Consider the following 23,079-nt stretch of genomic DNA (forward strand, 5'->3'; position numbering starts at 1 on the left):
GGAGAAGGTTTAGAACAAAGAGTAGTTTTCATTCTCTTAACAGAGAGGGTGAGTTATGTCTAACACCACCATAACTATCTTTGACAATGTCAAAGCTTGTTATTTAGGCCTTGGATTGACAGAGGAAGGTGAAAACCTATCACAAAAAGTGAAATGGAAATTTTATAAATAATAATAGAAAGTGTGAAAATCCCAAATATAGATATGGTGAGTGAATTCAAAGCCTAACCTAAATTTGTCCTATAAATCTTTATCTCCCAAATGAAACCTAAATCCTCAATTTGGAGCTATGAAGGTGAGTGCTCAATTTCATATTTTTCGCTGCTAGGAATTTGCACAGGGCGGTGAGAATACAGTTACACTAGGCAACCATTTGGAATCACCAAACCCTTCCAATTTCTACAATTGGAGCAGATTGATGAAGACAGCCCTTTCTTGGTGTTCTAACTGCTATTCTAAGATACTATACCAGACATTTTTCCTCTTAGAGGATTGGTAAAATCATCAATATCAGAATCAAAATTAAAAGCTTTAGTGCATTACAACAAATAAAAACATTGGATAGTGAATGCAATAAATAAAAACATTGCACCTCGTGTTTTTCACAGACAATAAAAAAAACATGGGATCATCATTCATCACCAACCTTCTCTAAAGTAGACGTTCAGTTAAATCATGCACAACAAAAAAGGAACAGATCAATTATGGGATAATTATCAAATGGCGTGAAAGGTGGGGAAGAGCATCATTAAATTTAACAACCGCAACAAAAAAAATGAACCATTCCAAACTCCTAAGCCCAAAATCAATTAATTTTTGCCGAAAACAAGTGATACAACACAAAAAATGCAGTGAGATTATTGGACATAATAACAAACACAAACAGTCAATTAAGATTAGCCCATTGTACTTGACTGCTGCAAATGACAAACATCAATTTGATGAAAAATGATGGGAGGTCCTCTTTTCATGCAAAGTCAAGCACTATCATTCTACAATGGCTAAACATTTCTGATATGATGTCACAGCGAAAGGCTACTTACTACATAAAAACTAATCATGCTTTGATCGGCTCAGCATGTGGCCTCCATAGTCCAAGTCTGTACTTGTGTGCATGTTTCAATATTAGCTTCCTCTGCAAAGCAGAAACTAGTTGTGAGAAAGTTTGCCAATGGACAAGCTAATTGTATGTCATGTGGCCAATCACAAACCAATTAATGTCACCTTAAAATCAATGTAACATTACATAATCCCCAATCCTACAAAAAGTTGAAAGGTTATTGTACTCCTGGTATACGAGTCTTAAGATTGAAAAACCGTAATTGTATCACAAGAAGTGACTACACTCCAGGGGTAATTTTATATTCAATATTAGAGTCAACAATAGACTGCATTTGTCTAAGATACAAAATAATCTGGCATTTAAGATGCTCCTAAGTATGGCATTTAAAAAAAATATATTGTAATTGAGCTCACAAAATCAGACCCAGTTGTAATCGATGGGAATCATATGCCTACAGGCAACTTAGATGCTGGTAATATAACTATATACTTGCATATCAAACACATGCATACGCTTTGCCAGATGAAAATGACATTATATCAAATACCTTAGTCCACAAAAACGTGTAGCAAGCTAGTATCAGTCTAATAGCTTAATGAAACATCAAGAAGGGATGTGCATAAATCAGAAATTATTGTAGGCAATGGGAGGGGATTTTTTTTACCCGAACAGTAAAAGCTGCAGGTTGAAAACTACTAGATATATTTCAAAAACACAATTTATGTAATAGATCAACTCTATTAAAAGCTTAAATGTTGAGAAAAAGCTTATAAATGACTTTATCATGCATATGATCAACTCTCCGCATGCCTTTAATAATCGTAACATCCAAGCCATCAATTTTGATAATTAACAAAATTCAGATTCATCCAATTTCAGTTCAAAGTTACAATGCCGGTCATAAGAACGGGGAACAGCAAATTAACCACAGGTTAAACTAAAAACAATTTTTTTTCTACACAAAATAGTGGAAGAGGTGCAACACAAACTAATAACAGTTAACAATCCTATCCAATGGCTTTATCAGGCCCACTTACACTAGCATTCTTTCCTAGAAGCTCTCGCAAGTGCACCTACTCAGGAGAATAACCTAGTTCTTTTTTGGCTTACAAGAAAAAGATATTTTAATTCCCAATACACCAAAAATTTTACAGAGGCTGAAAATTTCCCTATTCGCAAGGAGAACAAAATTTGGCAAGATTAAGTCATTGACCAGGTTAAAAATAATTTCTGATAATGATTAAAATTAATCACAATATTCAAATTTGCAAATTCCATGTCAAGGCTTGCACATGACAGGGTGAAGAACCAATATGCACATGCACTAATAATAATGTAAACCAGAAAAGCGCATTAGTTTGTAAGTAGCATTCAAAGTGCGCCAAAGTTTTTTTTACTGTATTGTGATATTGTTGTTTAACAAACCTGGATCATAAATTGTCATTTGAACTTGGTTTGAATTTGCATTTGAATGTGAATATGTATTCCATTTGGTATTTATCAATTTTGACATCGAATGAATTGTGTTGGTGTTTTGATTGGCTACATTTTGCAAAAGCCAACCAGCCAGATGCTGGTCTGAGGTGCTGTAGCATTATAGTACAGCATCCTGATACTCTGTTTTTCGTGCAGAATTTTTATTTCAAATCTGAGTCAAGATTTGCTTCAATTATATATTCAGGCACGTGCGTCTGGGCAAAACGAGCCTTGCTCAGCAAGTTTTATTAAAGTCGGCTGAAGGAATGTTATTTAAAACAAAAATATAATTATATTATATTTTTGCGTTTTTTTTTGTTTGGTACAACATGAATTATATTTCTGAAAATAATTTAGGGTTTGCCACAATTCCTACAGCTGTATTTGTCTGAAGACCTAACTTGGACATCAAGACAATTGAAGACTATAAATATGTGAAGCCTCAAGCTATTATTCTTATGTATTCTAAACCGTGTTCTTTACAAAGTGTGAGTTTTTAGGGTTTAGAGTTTGTGTCTTTTGTGAGCCTTTCTTGTATCGTTTTGATGCAGGTTTAGGACTGGGTTTGTGTTGTTTATTGTAAGCTGCTCCTAAGCTTTGAAGCACGGAGTTAGTGTGTGTGATTCACTCATAAGCTTTTAAGCAAGAGTGTGGTCTAGTTTCTAGGAGAGTGTCTCCATTCTGATTATTATTATTGACAGCAACATGGTATGTGTTGTTAGAAGGAATTTGGGACGGGGTCTCATTATCTAAGAGGTTCTTAGGTAGGATTGCACGGGTAGTGTCTAGGTGATAAGTCAAGTACCGGGTGTTGGTCGAGGGCTTTGAACTAGAGCTATTATAGTGGATTCATTCCTGGATTGGTATCCCCCAGAGTAGGTGACGTTGCACTGAACTGGGTTAACAACTATCTGTCTTATTTATTATTCTGCAATTTATTTATTTATTTCCTGTGTTCTGCGACTGTCTTGCTGCAACGTATGCTATAGCATCTTGTGCAGCATTGTGTTCACTGCGTGCCAGATTTCAATTGGCATCAGAGCAGGCACCCTTTCTGGTTATAGGGTGAGCTCCAGGGAGAATGTCTGGCAACATGGACAAAGAAGGAGGGCTTGTAAGCAGACCACCGCTTCTCGTTGGTGTCTCCAACTATGATTATTGGAAATCACGCATGATTGCTTTCCTAAAATCTATGGATAGCAAAACTTGGAAGGCTGTTCTGAAAGGATGGGACCCCCCTGTGGTCATGGACAAGGATGGAAAGCCAACACTTGAACTAAAAGCTGAGGAGGACTGGTCTAAAGAAGAGGATGAGCTTGCTTTGGGAAACTCAAAAGCATTATATGCATTATACAATGGGGTAGACAAACACATCTTCAAACTGATCAAAAAATGTGTCTCAGCAAAGGAAGCTTGGAAGATTCTTGAAACTGTTCATGAAGGTACTCCTCAGGTAAAAATGTCTAAATTACAGATTCTTACTACTCAGTTTGAAAATTTACGTATGAAGGATGAGGAAACAATTCAAGATTTTCATATGACTATTCTAGACTATGATAATCAATTTGATGCTTTGGGGGAGAAAATTCCCGAAGAAAAGTTAGTAAGAAAAATGCTTAGATCACTTCCAAAGAAATTTGATATGAAAGTCACAGCTATGGAAGAAGCCAAAAACATATCTCAGATGAAGCTGGATGAACTGGTTGGATCACTCCAAACTTATGAAAGTGTTGCAAATGGAAGAAGTGAAAAGAAAAATAAGAGCATTGCCTTCTCATCTAAAAATAATGAAGAAGAACTGGAGGATGAAGAAGAATCTAATGAGAGTATTTCTGAGGCTATGGAGTTGCTGGGAAAACAGTTCAACAAAGTTCTAAAACAAATGAACAAAAGACCCAGACCAAATTCTAAGAATGATGCTCCAGGCACTATGCGCAACATTGTGAATCAAGGAAAACCTAAGAGTGATGAAAAGTCAAGCTTAAACAAGAATATTCAATGTCATGAATGCGAGGGATATGGTCACATCAGACCTGAATGTCCAACATATCAGAAAAGAACGAAGAAAGGACTAACTGTCAGTTGGTCTGATGATGATGACTCAGAAGATGATACAGCATCTGTGACTGCCAAACATATCTCAGTCTTAACAGGTACTATTACATCTGATACAGAATCTTGTGATGGAGAGGTAACCTACGAAGAACTTGCTGATTCTTACAGAGAACTCTGCCTCAAGAGTGGAGAAATATGCAGAGTCATTGAGAAACAAAAGGTAACCATCAATCAATTGAAGGAAGAAAAATTTGAAAATATATCAAAGATGGATGAGCTCCAGAAGAAGGTAAATTATCTATCCTCTGATCTTGATGAAGCTAAGGAAGTCATTGAAAAATTAAATGCTGACATTTGGCGTTTGAGAAAATTCTCTGACATGCTGTATAAAGATGATGATCATCTTGATAAACTTCATAAAGCTGATGGTCAACTAGAAGAAATCTTAGAGAAAAATGTTCTAAAGCCTAAACATATTGGGCTTAGTTATGAGAATGTCAACAAACACAAAGGTTACAGCCCAGATCTCATAAGCGAAAGATGCCTCAACATATGCTACAACATCATAAGCAGCATCCCTTGTCAAAGAACAAAAGAAAACATCACTCTTGGATATGTCACTACTGTGGCAGAAAAGGGCATATAAGACCTTTTTGTTACAAATTGTTTGGATACCCTAACAGGCATCATCAGCCTAAACCAGTTTCCACAACTGCCTCCACTCAACAAGAATGGAAACCTAAAGGTAAGAATGTGAAGACCAGTGATGATACTCAACTTGAGAAGAAGATTACTGCTCTGATTGCTCACACATCACTTAGAGCTTCATCAAGGGAAGACTGGTATTTTGATAGTGGTTGTTCAAGACACATGACCGGAATTAGAAAATTTCTTGTTGATTTAAAGTCTTACTCAACTAGTTTTGTAACTTGTGGTAATGGTACTAAAGGAGAAATTGTTGGTATAGGGGAGCTCAACAGTAATAGCTTGCCTAAACTAAGCAATGTGTTGTTAGTAAAAGGATTGACTGCAAATTTAATAAGCATAAGTCAATTATGCGACCAAGGGATGAAGGTAAACTTCACCAAGTCTGAATGTTTGGTTACAAATGATGAGGGTGAAATTTTGATGAGGGGTGTCAGATCAAAAGACAACTGCTACTTATGGGTTCCTCAAGAAGAGGCAAATGTGTCGACATGCTTAATCACGAAAAAAGATGAAATAAAATTGTGACACCAAAAACTTGGTCATCTCAACCTAAGAAGCATGAAGAAAGCTATACCTGAAGAAGCCATCAAGGGCTTGCCAAATCTCCAGATCGAAGAAGGAAGCATTTGTGGTGAATATCAAATTGGAAAACAAACTAAGAAGCCACATCCAAAGCTGCAGCATCTTACCACTACCAGAGTTCTTGAGCTTCTACAAATGGATTTGATGGAACCTATGCAAACTGAAAACTTAGGAGGAAAAAGGTATGCCTATGTTGTTGTAAATGATATCTCTAGATATACCTGGATAAATTTTATTGGAAAGAAATCAGAGACCTTTGACGTATTCAAAGATCTATGTATTCTACTTCAAAGAGAGAAAAACAATGTTGTGTTAAGGATTAGAAGTGATCATGGAAATGAGTTTGAAAACTCTAGATTCTCTGACTTTTGTGCCTCTGAAGGTATCATCCATGAATTTTCATCTCTCATTACACCACAACAAAATGGTGTAGTAGAAAGAAAGAATAGAATTATACAAGAGTCTGCAAGAGTAATGTTACATGTAAAGAAACTCTCTCATGGTTTTTGGGCAGAAGCTATGAACACTGCTTGTTATATTCATAATCGTGTCACCTTGAGATCTGGAACTACATCTACTCTGTATGAATTGTGGAAAGGTAGAAAACCTACTGTTAAGTACTTTCATGTGTTTGGAAGTAAATGTTATATCTTGTCTGATAGAGAACCAAGAACTAAAATGGATCCTAAAAGTGATGAAGGCATATTCTTGGGATACTCAACAAATAGCAGAACCTTCAGAGTATATAACTACAGAACCAAAACCATGATGGAATCTATAAATGTAGTAATAGATGATATTTCAAGTGAAGTTGTGAAAGATGATACAGAAGATGCTACAGCATCTATCCCAGGTAGCATAGATTCTGAAACTATTGAGGAATTCAAGAATGATACAAAGATTACTACACCTGAACCAATCTTTGCTACTTCAAAGAAAGGGTCATCCATTCGTACTCAAAAGAATCATCCTACAGATCTGATTATTGGTAATCCTAATCATGGAATTACTACTAGAAGGACACTTGACTTAGTTCCTAATGCTTGTTTTGTTTCTAAGTTTGAACCCAAAAATGTGATGGAAGCCCTCACTGATGAGTTTTGGATAAATGCTATGCAAGAAGAGCTAAATCAGTTCAAGAAGAATGAAGTTTGGGACTTAGTTCCTAGACCAGAAAATACTAATGTGATTGGTACCAAGTGGGTCTACAAGAACAAGTCTATGCTAGAGGGGTATTGTGATGTTGATTGGGCAGGTTGTGCAGATGATAGAAAAGGCACCTCAGGAGCTTGTTTCTTTTTAGGCAACAATCTTATATCTTGGTTCAGCAAGAAACAGAACTGTGTATCTTTATCTACAGTTGAAGCTGAGTACATAGCTGCTGGTAGTAGCTGCTCCCAGCTATTATGGATGAAACAAATGTTGCTGGAGTACAATGTGGTACAAGATGCTATGGCATTGTACTGTGACAATCTTAGTGCCATCAATATTTCAAAGAATCCTATCCAACATAGTAGGACGAAGCATATTGATATTAGGCACCACTTTATTAGAGACCTAGTTGAAGAAGGTATTGTGACTCTTGAGCATATTTCAACTGAAGAACAATTGGCTGATATTTTTACTAAGGCTCTAGATGCGGTCCAATTTGAAAAATTGCGAGGCAAACTTGGGATTTGCCTATCTGAAGAGTTATAGCAATTATTGCAAGTGTGGCGTGCAGTTTTCTATTCAACTTATTTAGTAATGCACGCTGTTATGGGTAATGTTGAAACATCTGAAGATTTGGTAAGAATTGTGTGTTTGTTGATGATAAGGATGTTTCTTGTGGTGAGAAAGTATTTGTCAGAGAAAGTTATGTGGTGTTCTCTCCTGCTGTGTTTAACATTTGTTGGTAATGATATTAGCGCTCCAACTGAGGTCAAAGATGACTCTGTGTTGGAACATGTCAAGAAGAGTGTTCCTGAGAAAGATGCTGCACATGATGCTACAACATCTGCAGCACGGGAAAATTTGGATAACATCTTGATACCCGAGTCTCCAGATGATGTTATTGTTCCTGACAAAGAAAAGGGTTTTGAAGCAACTACTACTGATAATGTTTTTGTTCATGATATCTATGTGATCCCTTATGTTGATGATAGTGGTAAAACTATGTCTGTTCCTTTGAATGTTGATGAATCTGCTGAGAAAGATTCAAATGTTATTTATGTGGACAATCTCAACCTTACTGAGAGGACTCCTGCTTCTAGTACTAGGAGGTTAAAGAAGGCTTGATGTGGAAAGGAATTTAAGTGAAGATTTTTTACAATGCTAAAAGCTTGTTGATTTGATTAAAGCAGAAAACTGCAACCGGCTTCAACTACTCATTCCAATACTCTGACTACAGGTTTGGCTCGGTTTATAAATGTTGTAGGGACCAGATCACCTCTTGACCTTGGTTTCCATATTCTTGATGAAACTGTTCTGCATGGTAAGTCATGTGCTGTGAAAATGCCTATAGTTTTCCCTACACTGATGTGTGATTTTATTCTAGCTCAACATCCTGGCATTTGTACTGAGGCTGGTGTTTCTAGTAAGAGAGGTTGTGATTTATCTTTTGATTTTAGACTGTTTGAGGGTACACATGCTGCAGCCTGTGCTGCATCATCTGTCAATCAGTCAACTGATGTTTTGCCTAGGAAGCAAATGATTGTTGACCTCAAAGTGTTTTTTCAATGTCAATCCTGGTGTTCTTAATGATATTGCAGGTGGTGATACTGAGGTAGAGGAGGAGGACTCTGACGCAAGTCCTTCTATGTGACCTGCTTATGCTTTATTTGCATGTCCTTTTGGATTTTAATTTTGTGGGCTACGCCCTGATGCTCTCTGGATTGTAACATGCACAATCCATGTCTGTTGGCTCCGATACTCCAGGTTTTCTATGCCCTTATGGTCTGTAATGTGCACTTTATGAGTTCTTATGCTCTGATTCTCTCTGCACTCTATGTTTCTCTATGATCTGATAACTCTGTGGAAGTTCTGCTCCTACTGTGTGATACTGACTTTATTTGTCAGAATTTATGGCTAAAAAGGGGGAGTAATATCTGTGTGCATGATGTGATGAAAAATGCTATAGCATCTAGTATAGCATGTTGGTCTACATGCATGTTTTGAGGGGGAGTGAAGTTTATGCATATATTGAGGGGGAGTAGGTAGAATTTATTTTTCTACTACTTTTAATATGCATGCTTATATAGGAATTTATTTTTCCTATCCTCTGTGGCGCTGCTTAAATTTTAAGGAGTTTATTTCTCCGATCTTGAATCCACTATGTGAGAGTTTATTTCTCTCTATCTGTACTTTGAGGCTAAGATGTGTTATGTTCCGCTGTTGCATGCCTCTGATGCTTACGTGCTAGCTATCTTTTCATCTGATGAATTTCTTACTTTCTTTCTTAGTTGTGTGCTTATGTTGACTCGAAGGAAAGTCTAAATAGCTTAGCATCGTTCTACTTTCTTTCCTAGTTGTGTGCTTATGTTGACTCGAAGGAAAGTTTAGACTGTATCTCTCTATGCACTGGCCTAAGGTTGTTTTAGCCAAAATTTGCCAAAGGGGGAGATTGTTGGTGTTTTGATTGGCTACATTTTGCAAAAGCCAACCAGCTAGATGCTGGTCTGAGGTGCTGTAGCATTATAGTACAGCATCCTGATACTCTGTTTTTCGTGCAGAATTTTTATTTCAAATCTGAGTCAAGATTTGCTTCAATTATATATTCAGGCACGTGCGTCTGGGCAAAACGAGCCTTGCTCAGCAAGTTTTATTAAAGTCGGCTGAAGGAATGTTATTTAAAACAGAAATATAATTATATTATATTTTTGCGTTTTTTTTTGTTTGGTACAACATGAATTATATTTCTGAAAATAATTTAGGGTTTGCCACAATTCCTACAGCTGTATTTGTCTGAAGACCTAACTTGGACATCAAGACAATTGAAGACTATAAATATGTGAAGCCTCAAGCTATTATTCTTATGTATTCTAAACCGTGTTCTTTACAAAGTGTGAGTTTTTAGGGTTTAGAGTTTGTGTCTTTTGTGAGCCTTTCTTGTATCGTTTTGATGCAGGTTTAGGACTGGGTTTGTGTTGTTTATTGTAAGCTGCTCCTAAGCTTTGAAGCACGGAGTTAGTGTGTGTGATTCACTCATAAGCTTTTAAGCAAGAGTGTGGTCTAGTTTCTAGGAGAGTGTCTCCATTCTGATTATTATTATTGACAGCAACATGGTATGTGTTGTTAGAAGGAATTTGGGACGGGGTCTCATTATCTAAGAGGTTCTTAGGTAGGATTGCACGGGTAGTGTCTAGGTGATAAGTCAAGTACCGGGTGTTGGTCGAGGGCTATGAACTAGAGCTATTATAGTGGATTCATTCCTGGATTGGTATCCCCCAGAGTAGGTGACGTTGCACTGAACTGGGTTAACAACTATCTGTCTTATTTATTATTCTGCAATTTATTTATTTATTTCCTGTGTTCTGCGACTGTCTTGCTGCAACGTATGCTATAGCATCTTGTGCAGCATTGTGTTTACTGCGTGCCAGATTTCAAATTGGATAATCCATATTTAATTAAGATAACAGTACCATAGTCCATATATAATTTGTTGAACCTGGTACCGATACTGATTTTAATCTTGCATATACTTCTAAGTATGCACCAATGAGTTCAACTCAATTTGATAAATAAATATGTACTGTGTACCAATTAGGGGATTAACATCTTTGCTGTATTATAAGCATAACATGTTGATTTTAATAGAGCAACACAATGTCAGCAAAATACTTAATTATACTCTAGCAACATCATGTCTTGATAGATGAATGTCACTCTATTCAGATGTGCATGTGATAAAGATTAAAACTTTGTACCAAAAAAAAAAGATTAAAATAATCCCAATATTCAAATTTCCAAATTCCATGTTAAGGTTTGCAAGAGAGTAGACACAGGGCGAAGAACCAATACGCACAAGCACTTGTAATAATGTAAATAAACATGATAAGAAAATAATTATACATACGAATGGCATAGAGAAAAAAGGCTTACATGTTTGCAAGGAATACCAAGCTTCTTTAGTTTGAGGGTTCGAGTAACGAGAAGCTTTTGGAAGTCACCAATTTCAGAATCGAGCTTAGCGACATGAGATTCAACTCCTTTTCCAATTCCATTTAGAAATTCCGGTATTCCAACCTTGACTGCAAATCGTAACATAACCAACCATAGATTAGTACAAAAAAGGGAGTGAAAGAGGTGTTAAGTGGGAAAGAGGAGGAAGTGTTACCAACGTATGGTGTGGATTTGGAGAAGGATCTAGAAGAACAGTAAGACGAAGAATGCCGGAGTGTGGAAATCAAATTAACACTTCCGTTTTTTATGACTCTCTGCAACTGCAAAAATAATGCCATATTGCCTTCAATCTTCAACCTAATATCGTGCAAAGACATAGCCAAGTCACAAGATATGGAGTAGAGCTGTCAAAACTAAGCTAACCGGCCCTAACAGGCTTTGGCCTTCATCAAGTCGGGCTGAAAATCCCTATTTAAATATGAGCTGAAAACATACTTCTCGATCCCAGCCCTAAACTGGCTTACAAGCTTGTCAGACAGACAGACCGCCATTTCAATTTTACTTTGTTTTTTTTAAATACAATTATATTCCTTACTTACGACGCAGCAAATATATTGCTTTATACAACATAAAGTCACTGTTATAACAAAATACTATATCATAAAATATGAAGTTTCAAATGAAACATTATCAACACATTGTTCAAAACAACACATTATCCAAACAATACACAGAGTTCAAATTGTCCAAACAAAATAATAGTCAATATGCATAAACACAAATACAGAGATCAAACCGCAAGACCTTAAATAAAATAGTGCTAAAAACACAAATACAATTAGAAATTAAATAAAAAAAATCATATGCATACACCCTATTTCAACCAGAAGAATCAAAATCTTAAATCCTATGGTAAAAATGAAGGTTCACAAATTTCAGGAAGCAGAAGAATGAAATTAACAAATAGAAAGTTGACGGTTCATGTGAAGACCAAAAATGTGAAGGATATAAAGTAGGGTTAATGCGAAGAACCAAAAATCAATCGCGAAGCAGAAGATTCAATAAACATAATTGTGTGTAAAGTGACGAAAATGGCGGTGAGCGAGTGAAGGGCGTGGCGTGGGAGATACCTGTCTGTCACGAGAGAATGAACACAGGAATGGCGTAGCTTGCCGGCGGGGAAGAGCGTGGCGGCGACGGTGACGGCGATGGCGATGGCGATGGCGATGGCGATGGCACGAGAGAGAGGGTTTGGGTACCTGAAATTGTTTTTTTTTTTTTTTTGTGTTTTTATTGAAAAGAAAGGAAGTTTTTGAAAACAAATGAAAAAAGTAATAAAAAAAAAATTAAATCAGACTTGTTTTTTGACACAAAATCAGTCTTGTTAAATGAACGAGCAAAACTTTAATGGTCACTAGACCCTTACCAGTGCGATGCACGAGTGTGATGCGTTGTTTTATATTATAACATAGAAAAATTGAAACAATAAGTATGATCAAAATAATAAATAATAATAATAATAATAATAATAATAATAAAAGAAAAAGAGTCAATAATAAAAAAAGCAAAGGGAGGAAACAAAATTGGTTAAGCATTGGAACATTATTATAATAATGGAAAAAAAGTCAATAATAAAAAAAGGACAAAACTTACATGCATTTCCATACATGCATTTCTTACTTTTCCTCTCACAAAGAGGTAGTTTTTTTTATTAAAGAGGTAGTTTTTTTACTATAATAATAGAAAAAGTAAGGTAAATATTTCTAAATTGATATAGTATATACACACTTGCCTCTATATGTGTCTTGAGGAATGGATTTATGGAGATAAAAATCATCACAATATTTCACCGAAAAAAATGATGAATATCTATGCACCGTATATATAGCCATATAGGTATTGAGTGCACAGGAATAATTTAAAAATGAAACTGGTAAATTTAATAAAATATAAAGTTTTTTTAATACATTAACTATGGAACATGCATGATGTAAATGGATGAATTGTTTTTGCAACCGATGGAATATATGGTGAGTAAGTAGTAAATTGTGGCTCTTTAGTATAAGTTCCTCATGGTTTAATGTGGACAATATGAAAAGTCATTTATATAAATGTAGGTATATGAAAAGTGGATAGAGTCTAGAGATGATAACGATGTAAAGAGAAGTGATGTGGCATTGTAAGTGGCTGACGTGGCTAAATGGAAAAAATTCATTGGTTTAAGTGAATTAGGGTTTACATAGATAGTAGGAGAACTATCTAGGAATTATATATATAGATGTGATCAAAACAGACACACTTATATAATTTTTTATGATTTATGAAATAATTAAAAGAATATAATAAAAAATTAAAATTTTGTTTGTGATTAAGAAAATTATATTTGGTCACATGACCCACATAAGAATAATTCCTTGTTAAACAGGTGAATTCTGCCATATGAAGAAAAAAATTGAGAGTCCACAAAATAAGTCTTATTTTTTTTTTTGTGAGTTTATAATGTTTTTGCTATTTCGTCTATCTATCAAAAAAAATAAAATATTGAGAAAATAATGTGAACATTTAGGTTTTGTTTGGGAAGGCCAATAAACTAGCTTATAGTTTTTAGATTATAAGTTAAAAGTATTGTCTGGCAACAGTTTTTTTAAAAAGAGCTTATCTTTTTTTCTTATTTTACTAGTTTATTGCTTATTTTTCAAACGTTATTTCAAGTAGCTTATGAGCTTATCATTTTTTCTTCCAATTTTACCTCTATCATCTTACTTGAAAAAAAATTAAATATTAATTAAACATATCTTTTTTATGTCATTTCATACTTATAAGCTAGTTCAACCGTTAATTTTACCAAACACTACAAATTCAATCAACTATCTTATTCGTTATAAGCTAAAAGCTAGCTTATAAGTTATCCGCTATAAGTTCATCCGTTATAAGCTAGCTTATCAGCTATCCGCTATTTTTTTACCAAATAGAGCCTTAAAGTAAATAAATGTACTTTTGAAAATAAAAAATTAATGGGTAAATAGGGTTTTACCCCTTACAAAATAGACGAAATTTGTTTTATCCCCTGCAAAAAAAATTGTGATTACCCTTGAATGACTAACTAGATGCTTTTATTTAAAATAAATAAATATTTCACAGTATGCAAATCTATCTCGTACAAAATATGTCAATTCGCGGTAATTATTAGTGTTAATTGATCTAAATGAGTTTAGAGACGATCATTGATTTATTTTCTAAGCATTGTTGTTTGATGATGGCATTGCAGACAATAAGTTAAAGATAGAATTTATTTTCCAAGTCTCTCAAATATACAAAACTACACACTAATATACTATAATAAACATGTCCTTCAACTGATTCCACACATTGGTGATTCATGCCAAGAAATAAACAAAATCTAGAAGAACAAGTACTATATAGATATTATAAAAAAAATAGGTTTAATTAGTTAAATGGTCCTTAAACACATTTTAAGGGTGATTCCCCTTATAATCTCTACAAAGTGAAACAAGAGAACAATCATCTCTTTTTCACTCTCTTGCTTCCAACAATCCTAGAAAACAAGATGTTCACACTAATTTGAATTTTATACAAGAGTTTGAGTACAAGAGAATTTTGATACAACAAAATTCCAATAATTTGTTTTCACTTTCAATATAACAATTTAGAATGATAAACTCTAAGTACTCAGTAAACTTTTATCTGATATGAAATTATGTAGAAAAGTTTCAGAGAGTTTTGTGAAAATATTTGCAAAGAATTGTTATCAAAATGTTAATGAAAGTGATTCGTTGTTTTTGAGAAAATTCTGATGTATATTTATATAGAAAATGATACCTCTTTGAAAAATACAATTGCAATGATTTGGAAGAGGTGTAATAATGAAAATGTGTGTTTACGTATCAGAGTTTTCAAATGGATGCAGAGGTAAATCGATTTCCATTACCAGGGAAATTGATTTCCCTTCCTTTTTTAACGTTAAAAGAAGTTTCAAAATTGCACAGGGTAAATCGATTTCCCTGTGTTGTAAATCGATTTACCTGTCAAAAATTCAGCAACAGAGTATTGGTAAATCAATTTTCCTGTCAAGGTAAATCGATTTACCTGCTTGAAAAATTTCCAAGTTAAAAACCTTTTTGGATGGGAATCATGCAACATTATTATAGTAACTTTAGAAATGTTTAGATGAAAGTTTGTGAGCACATAAAGCTTATAACAATGAATTGCATATTGTACTTAAAATTATTCCCCATAACTTGATCAACATCTTCATTTGATAATTTGAATTTCTTCAACCTTGCGCACTTGAACATAATCAATCTTTATCTTTTTTTCACATATTTGTCTTCATCAAAATAACTTTAATCTAGAAGCTTATCTTTATAAATATATGTTTATATTTAATATCATTAAAGTTTTTTGTTTTTGACAAGAATATCATTAAAGATTTAAAAGGTGCTAATGTTCGTTTCTCTAACAAAAGAATCAAACAATATCATTGAAACAAACCATATCTGACAATCACAATGAAACATAAAATTAGAAAGTGTATGCTTAATGAAACATTGAAAAACAAGCGGAAAATGTATGCTTAATATCATCAAAGCTAATCAATCTCTTCCATAACAGAACCAAGTAAATTCAGGTTGTATTCTGGATGAGCAGGCTTAAATTTGGTCATGTCATGAGCAAAGGTGCATTGGAAGCATAGTTCTTAATTTGACACATTCTTGTTTTACCCTTTTTCTATTTAAAAAAAAAAGCACAAATAAGCATTTATAGAATGTATTCTATAATAATCAAATAATATTTGAAAGATATACAAAGTAAATACCTGTTCCTAATGTGTTGATTATCTGAAATAAGTTTTACTAAGTACAAATTGTTGAAAAATTACTTGAGATCGTTAATGTAACAAAAAAGGTTGAATAGTCTAGTCATTTTATTTATTAAGAAAGAAATAATACATATTGTATAGAAACAATAGAAGAAGAGATGGAATCATGGTGATCGAATTGAACTTTGGATAGGTTTCCTCTCTTGCAATAAGCTTCAAGTCTTCAATCACTCCTAAAATTCGTAACCCTTTCTCATGAAACGAAATTTTCAATTTATAGAATTTGAAAACTTAGATCTTTTGTGCTACGCGCAAACACCAACGTGCAAAAGAGGAATTGACAAATTAATTACGCTATACGCCACTCCTGTTGCACTATGCGCAGGTTCCAGCATCTTCAAAAAACCACATTTGCGCTACTCGCAATTCCTTTTGTGCTACGCTCAGAAAACATGATCCAAAATCCTTGTTTTTCGTCTTTCTTGCGGCACAAGCTATCTCCTTAATCCATAGATTTTTCTCTTATTCTAAAGCTAAAAACATCAAATTAACTTCTAAATATGACTTGAATTGGCTAGGATTTAGTAAATGACACAAAGTCATCGGTCACACAAGTATTACAATGGACTTGCAGCAACAACTCAAGTGAGTTAGCTAGTCTACTACATTTTTACATAAATTTATGAATAGTTCGGCATATATACAATCAAATTCATATATTTAATCTTGTACCCAAAAAAAATCATATATTTAATTTTTAATTAATTCATATAATTTTATTTTTACCGTATCCAAAAGAATCACTGCACTATGCTGCATTTTTGATGACTTGTGCATGGTGCACAACTTGAGTCACTTGTGCACCATAAACTTTGCCCTCAAATAAAATATCACATCTTGAAAGACAAATAGATGTTCTTTAAACTATTTGAAAGACAATACAAATATTTACAACTATTATAGGAAAACCAAATTCAATCTCTAACATATTAATATGTTATCCTGGCCAAACAAAAACAACTGACCAAAAGAAGAAAAGAAATATGATACAAGTATAATTCATGATATTACATTTGTTGCTTATATTAACTACTTACTGTGATAATATATTGAGTTATAATTATTCTTCTGAGATGAAACTTGTGCATATATAAAAAAGCTATAAACATATTTCTTATCAATAACATGAAGATAATAAAGTTATTTTAATTCTCATATATCATTATTTTAATTCGAGTTCTACAACTCAAAACATATTCTTATAGTTCAAGGCATAAAACTCGAGCAGGACAAGTTCCAACATTAAATGCTCCCAAAAGCATAAAACTAACTATTGCAATTGCAAGAAAACGCTATAGCCTAAAGTTTGAAACAAGGTGACAACTTCTCTACCCATTACATCAAAATGGGTAGAATTAGCCCATCCTAGTTGACATTAATCAAGACCATTCATTTCATCTTCCATCATTTATGATATAAAAAACATGGAAATTACTAAATTAAAATAGTATAATTGCAAAAATACCCACTAAATTTTAACATTCATTTTTCATCTCATCTTCTTCTTGAAGATTGCAAATAAACGTGTGTTTGCCAAAGGAGAAGGGAGGTTTAGGGGTGAAAGATTTAGAGTTGTTTAATCATGCTTTGTTGAGTAAATGGAGGTGGAGATGTGTTGGAAATATTGATGCGGTATGGTATGATCTCTTGAAACATCGGTATGGTACAAATTTTAGTAACTTGCTGAGCTGGGACGGTGTATATCCGGGTTCTAAAGACTCAATTTGGTGGCGTGATGTGGTGAAGACGGGGGAATTAGACGACGAGTTCTGGTTTTGTAAAAATGTGAGTAGCATATTAGGTGATGGAAATACTATTGGATTTTGGAAAGAAAAGTGGTGTGGAGAGGTTCCTTTTCGACATCTCTTCCCTAATTTATTTTGTAAGGAATCTGATCCTAATGTTGAGGTAGCTAAGCGGCTGATTGGTAATAACACAAATAGACAGTGGTGTTGGTCTTGGTGTGGTGAATTAACGGCAAATGAAGAGGAGGAATTGCAGGGTCTGCAACATTTACTTCTTGATGTGGCGCCGGTGGGAGAAAGCAAGGATAAATGGAGATGGATACCGGAAAGTTCTGGACAATTTTCTGTAAAATCTGCTTATTCTTTGATGATGGATGGGAGAGTTATGCAGGGTTTAAACCCTTCGGTGTTAACAACTTTGCAGTCTCTTTGGGAAAATGATATACCTTCAAAAGTAGGTGTCTTTGGCTGGAGATTGCTACTCGAGAAATTACCTACAAGAGCAGTCCTTGCTTCTAGAGGTATTTTAACTAATCTACAAGAGTTACCTTGTGTTTTTTGTTTCAATGAGGTAGAGGACTGTCCACATCTCTTTTTCAAATGTCATTTTTGTTAGAATATTTTCTAATATTCTGTGGGCTGCAATCAATTGTGAGTTTTGGTTTTAATAAAAACGGGTTGATGTTGTTGTGATCCATTTGATGATGCTTAAGCCCGATAATTGTGATCAGTAATAATGGGCTTGAACACTAATTCTGATTTGTGTAGAAACAAAGTGTAGGCCCAATTCTAGAGTCCATGATGGGTGGTACTAGGGTTGTTATCTTATAAATAGATAGGCTAGGTCCCATTTGCCGTCACGTTGTCAAGCTAGCAATAAGCTGAACGCTCATTTGTTGTCTTCCCCATCAAAGATCTCAAAGATTGGAGCATGTGATTAGGCAGAGGGAGACCTTGTCTAATATATCGATGTTTTCGATATTGGTGGTTTGTGATTATGATTACCAAGTAAGTGTGTTCTAATTTCATATAATATATCGATCTTTAAATTATTAATTATTACATGTGGTATCAGAGCTAACATTATATGATTTTAGAACCCTAATTTCAATTGACTAGAATCTATGTTCGATTATATTATCAATTGAATTATTTTTTTTGATGTTATTCGAAACCGGAATTGGTTGAATTTGGTTTGTCAAATATAATTTGGATGAATGAATTTATGTTTGTTTCGGCTAATTCCATGATATATAATGTATTGCGGTTAATTGGATTTAAAAGTTTTGAGCAACTGTAATGGTTATGCTCTCAAAATTGTTTTGCGGGGCTTCATAGAATCAGAGGCGTTTTTTTTTTTTTTTTTTTTGTTTACAAAATGAAACCAACTTGACCTTTTGAATTATTCATTTACTTTATTTTGGCAATTGTGTTGGGCGATTGATCGAAACTGTTCTGCCGTTCATATATGATCTGCGATGCCTTAATTTATAATTATTTTACGTTTTTGAGTAAAAGAGTATTTGGTCAAATACACATTGTTGGCTGATTGATCAAAATATTGAATTGTATAGCGCATATATCCAATTATCCATTCGGTGTTTCGCCAACACTTATTTAGCCTATTCTCATGATATCTAACAATGATTTCAGGCACTATAAATTACTGCACCTTGGCCTTTGGTTATTTGATTAAATTTGTTTATTCAGATTAAGTGTTGATAGAATTGTGTATCTATTGACTTTGTTATTTAATTGCGCCGTTACATAAGAAAAGGTTGTGCAGCGTTTCCTCCAACCTTTGCTTACATGATTTCTTCCAAAAAAAAAATAATTAATTAATAAAGTCCAGGACCTTTGTTTTCTACGGAAATCATGTATTCAGATTTGTATTTAATTTGCATCAGGATTATAATAAGGAAATATATTGCTTTCTTTGATTAATATTCATATATCAAAGGCAACTGCAGTTTGGTTTCATATTTAAGAGTTTGATTGGTTTTCTTTTGTTCCATTAGCCGATTGGTGTTTATGGTAAAACCAATTGAAAGTTTATATTGAAAGATTAATTAATTTATTACTTTGTTTGTTGTTGATCTTGGATAAAATCAACTCTTATGCACCATGTATGCCATCATGATAAGTATGATAATTATTTTGTAAAATATTTTTTATTTTGGTGGCTTTTGGTTCATGATTTTCTTGCTAAATATTGGTGTTGGAGTATAGAAAAAGTGACGTTTATGCGATGATATTTGTATTCAAATTCTGATTTTTCCGTCATACTGTGTGATTGTATTTGCATTCTGTGTTTAACTATTCACATTGCATAAGTTCATCCTAATAAATGATCTGTGGATGGACTTGGCCTTCTTTAATATACTCCCACATTGCATAGCTTCGTCCTAATATATATGTGTTTGGTTAATTTTATAAATTATAAGTTGCCTTGTTACTTAACATGCTCAATCGTAAAATATCATTAGAGATAATAATCTGAGCAACTCTTAAGCCAATTGGAAATTGAATTATCCTTGCATTGTTTATTATTAGAGTCGTTTTGTTATCATATAACGGTTTATTGTTGATTTGTGAACTGTTTGAGATGACACCGTAAAAGAAAAGACTTCATGGTACTCTCGAATCATCAAAGTTCATTGACTCTATTTGCAAGGATATAAGTCACACTCTTGAAGGTTAGTTGTGCAATTATTTTTCATGTTGTGACTTATTATACAATTGCATATAAGGAGAAATTTGTTTTCAATATCGTCTACTCCTTTTGAAATAATAAATGTGCAATTATATACTAAAGTTTTGTTGTTTTTCCAGAATATTCTAAATTAAGAAACTCTCTATATAATAATTAATTGATTTAATGTTATATACTCCAATTTTTTAAATTTTACTCTATTGAGTGAGAGTATTTCAAGTTTAATATTTTGATAGTTCTATTCTGGAAAAATATAAATTTAGTGTGACATTGTTTGACATGTCAACTATTTATAAATGTTTGTTGAGACTTAAATTGAGGAAATATTGTCTTATGGTATTTATAATAGTTCGGGACTATTTGTTTTATATATATCCTCAATTGATTTAAAATTGAAGTCTCTTATTTTTCCGCTGCATAAATTATGTATTTATTATATTGAGTTGACTGTTTCACAGTAATGATCTCTTATGAGTTGACTGTTTAATAGTAATGATCTCTCCCCTAAAATACTAATTTTCCGCATTAAAAGAAATATGTTGGGAATGCGAATTAAAATAATGTATGATCAGTTTAGATGCATTTAAATAATGCATATTTTTACTGAGTCGTGTTCTGACAAGAGATATTGATTCCTATGCAAGAGATTTCATGCATTGATAGGGCGTTACCATCAAAGTGGGACTGCTTATATTATTGATTTGATGAAATTTTCTTTGTAGCTTGAGGAATGTTTTTAATTGTGACATGTGATTTTCTGCCTAAAGGTGATGATTATATGTTATAATTAAAAATTAATTTAAGATGAAGTTATTGGAGGATGCATTGATCGGAGGAATTTGCCTGTCTAAAGGTGACAAATTTCAAAGTTCAGTGTATACTCATTGATTAACTTGTCTGAGGTTTTGACTAGGGTTTCATCCTTAGTGAGTGCATTCTGCCCAAATGTGATTGTACCATTATATTGGCCTCGTTGTGATAGCTTCTTGATTTTGAGCTATATCTTGTCCTTAAGATAATTGACTCATGAGGTTTTGACCGAGACATTGATCTTAATTTGTACATTCTGCCCAAAGGTGATTGCACTATTATATTGGCCTCTTTTGATAATACTAATCCAATTTGGTTTTGATTCAAATGAATTTCTCCAGTTATGTTTCCATTGAAATGTTGAACATCATAGATCACTTGATTAGTGGGAGATAACTTATATTCTTTTGATATACTTGATTAGTGGGAGTTTAAAATTTTATATTAACTCCTTCATAATGTTGAAATTATTTTAATCAAATATAAATAAATATTATAGCTCAGTGTTGTTGGGATCACTATGCCGGTTGTCAACACTATTTTGGAACTGAGGCATTATATAAATATTATAGCTCAGTGTTGTCGGGATCACTATGCCGGTGATCAACACTATTTTGGAGCTAAGGCATTATGTGAAAACATAAATAAATAAGCTCAGTGTTGTCGGGATCACTTAGCCGGTGATCAACACTATTTTGGAGCTGAGGCATTATGGTATCTTAAGAACCATGTAATTTCTCTGGCTTTGAGGCATTTGAGAGAAATTATGTCTAAAATACTGGAGCTCGATGTTGATTAGATCATTATACCGCGGTAGTCAACATTGTTTTGGAGGTTGGACTTGTGGTATCTTATGGACCATAGAATTTCTCTGGCTTTAAGGCATTTGAGAGAAATTGAGGACTGACGAAGAAAATGATAGTATGGTTGAGATCACAAACATATCATTTTCTCGCTACACTCTACACAAATGACTAGTCGACGGAGTTTGGTGGTATTTGTAACCATGGAAGGTGTTGTGTCGATAATGATATAATTACCGCTATGATTCGATATCATTTAACTTTTGTTGGATGGAGTCTTAATTAGATGTTGCATCTTGGGATCAATGTGGCCACGTTAAAATATGTTGTCAACCCGAGAGTCGTTTTCAAAATGTTTTCTTCAAATTAAATATACACAATTGATTTTGCCCAAGTGGGAGAATGTGTGAATATTTTCTAATATTCTGTGGGCTGCAATCAATTGTGAGTTTTGGTTTTAATAAAAACGGGTTGATGTTGTTGTGATCCATTTGATGATGCTTAAGCCCGATAATTGTGATCAGTAATAATGGGCTTGAACACTAATTCTGATTTGTGTAGAAACAAAGTGTAGGCCCAATTCTAGAGTCCATGATGGGTGGTACTAGGGTTGTTATCTTATAAATAGATAGGCTAGGTCCCCTTTGCCGTCACGTTGTCAAGCTAGCAATAAGCTGAACGCTCATTTGTTGTCTTCCCCATCAAAGACCTCAAAGATTGGAGCATGTGATTAGGCAGAGGAAGACATTGTCTAATATATCGATGTTTTCGATATTGGTGCGCTTCCGGTAAGGATGGTTTGTGATTATGATTACCAAGTAAGTGTGTTCTAATTTCATATAATATATCGATCTTTAAATTATTAATTATTACAATTTTATGCAACAAGTTTGGAGAAGAATTTTTAATTGGTTGGGATGTGCTTTTTATCATTATGATGTGGGGTGGAAGCACTTCAATTTCTTTGGAGATATTGTGAAATCTAAAAGGGGATTAAAAGTAAAACATTTGATTTGGCTCGCGACAACGTGGTGTGCTTGGAAGTTAAGAAACAACATTGTTTTTAGGGGAGCTATAGCAGATTTGGATTTGTTAGTAGATCAAATTAAACTCATTTCTTGGTT

At 33.8% G+C, this 23,079-nt stretch overlaps 1 protein-coding gene across 1 annotated transcript; it reads right to left on the bottom strand.

Moving 5' to 3' along the window:
- Positions 1-776: 776 nt before the first annotated feature.
- On the bottom strand, positions 777-12,298 carry LOC123897810. Its single transcript, XM_045948598.1, has 4 exons — positions 12,115-12,298; positions 11,199-11,341; positions 10,964-11,112; positions 777-1,135 (listed from the first exon to the last, which is right to left on the bottom strand). Exons 2-4 carry the CDS (start codon positions 11,320-11,322, stop codon positions 1,058-1,060), a joined length of 351 nt encoding a protein of 116 aa, XP_045804554.1. The 5' UTR covers positions 11,323-11,341; positions 12,115-12,298; the 3' UTR covers positions 777-1,057.
- Between the last annotated feature and the right edge of the window lie 10,781 nt (positions 12,299-23,079).

This window comes from Trifolium pratense, linkage group LG7 (assembly GCF_020283565.1).
Source record: "Trifolium pratense cultivar HEN17-A07 linkage group LG7, ARS_RC_1.1, whole genome shotgun sequence".
NCBI lineage: Eukaryota > Viridiplantae > Streptophyta > Magnoliopsida > Fabales > Fabaceae > Trifolium > Trifolium pratense.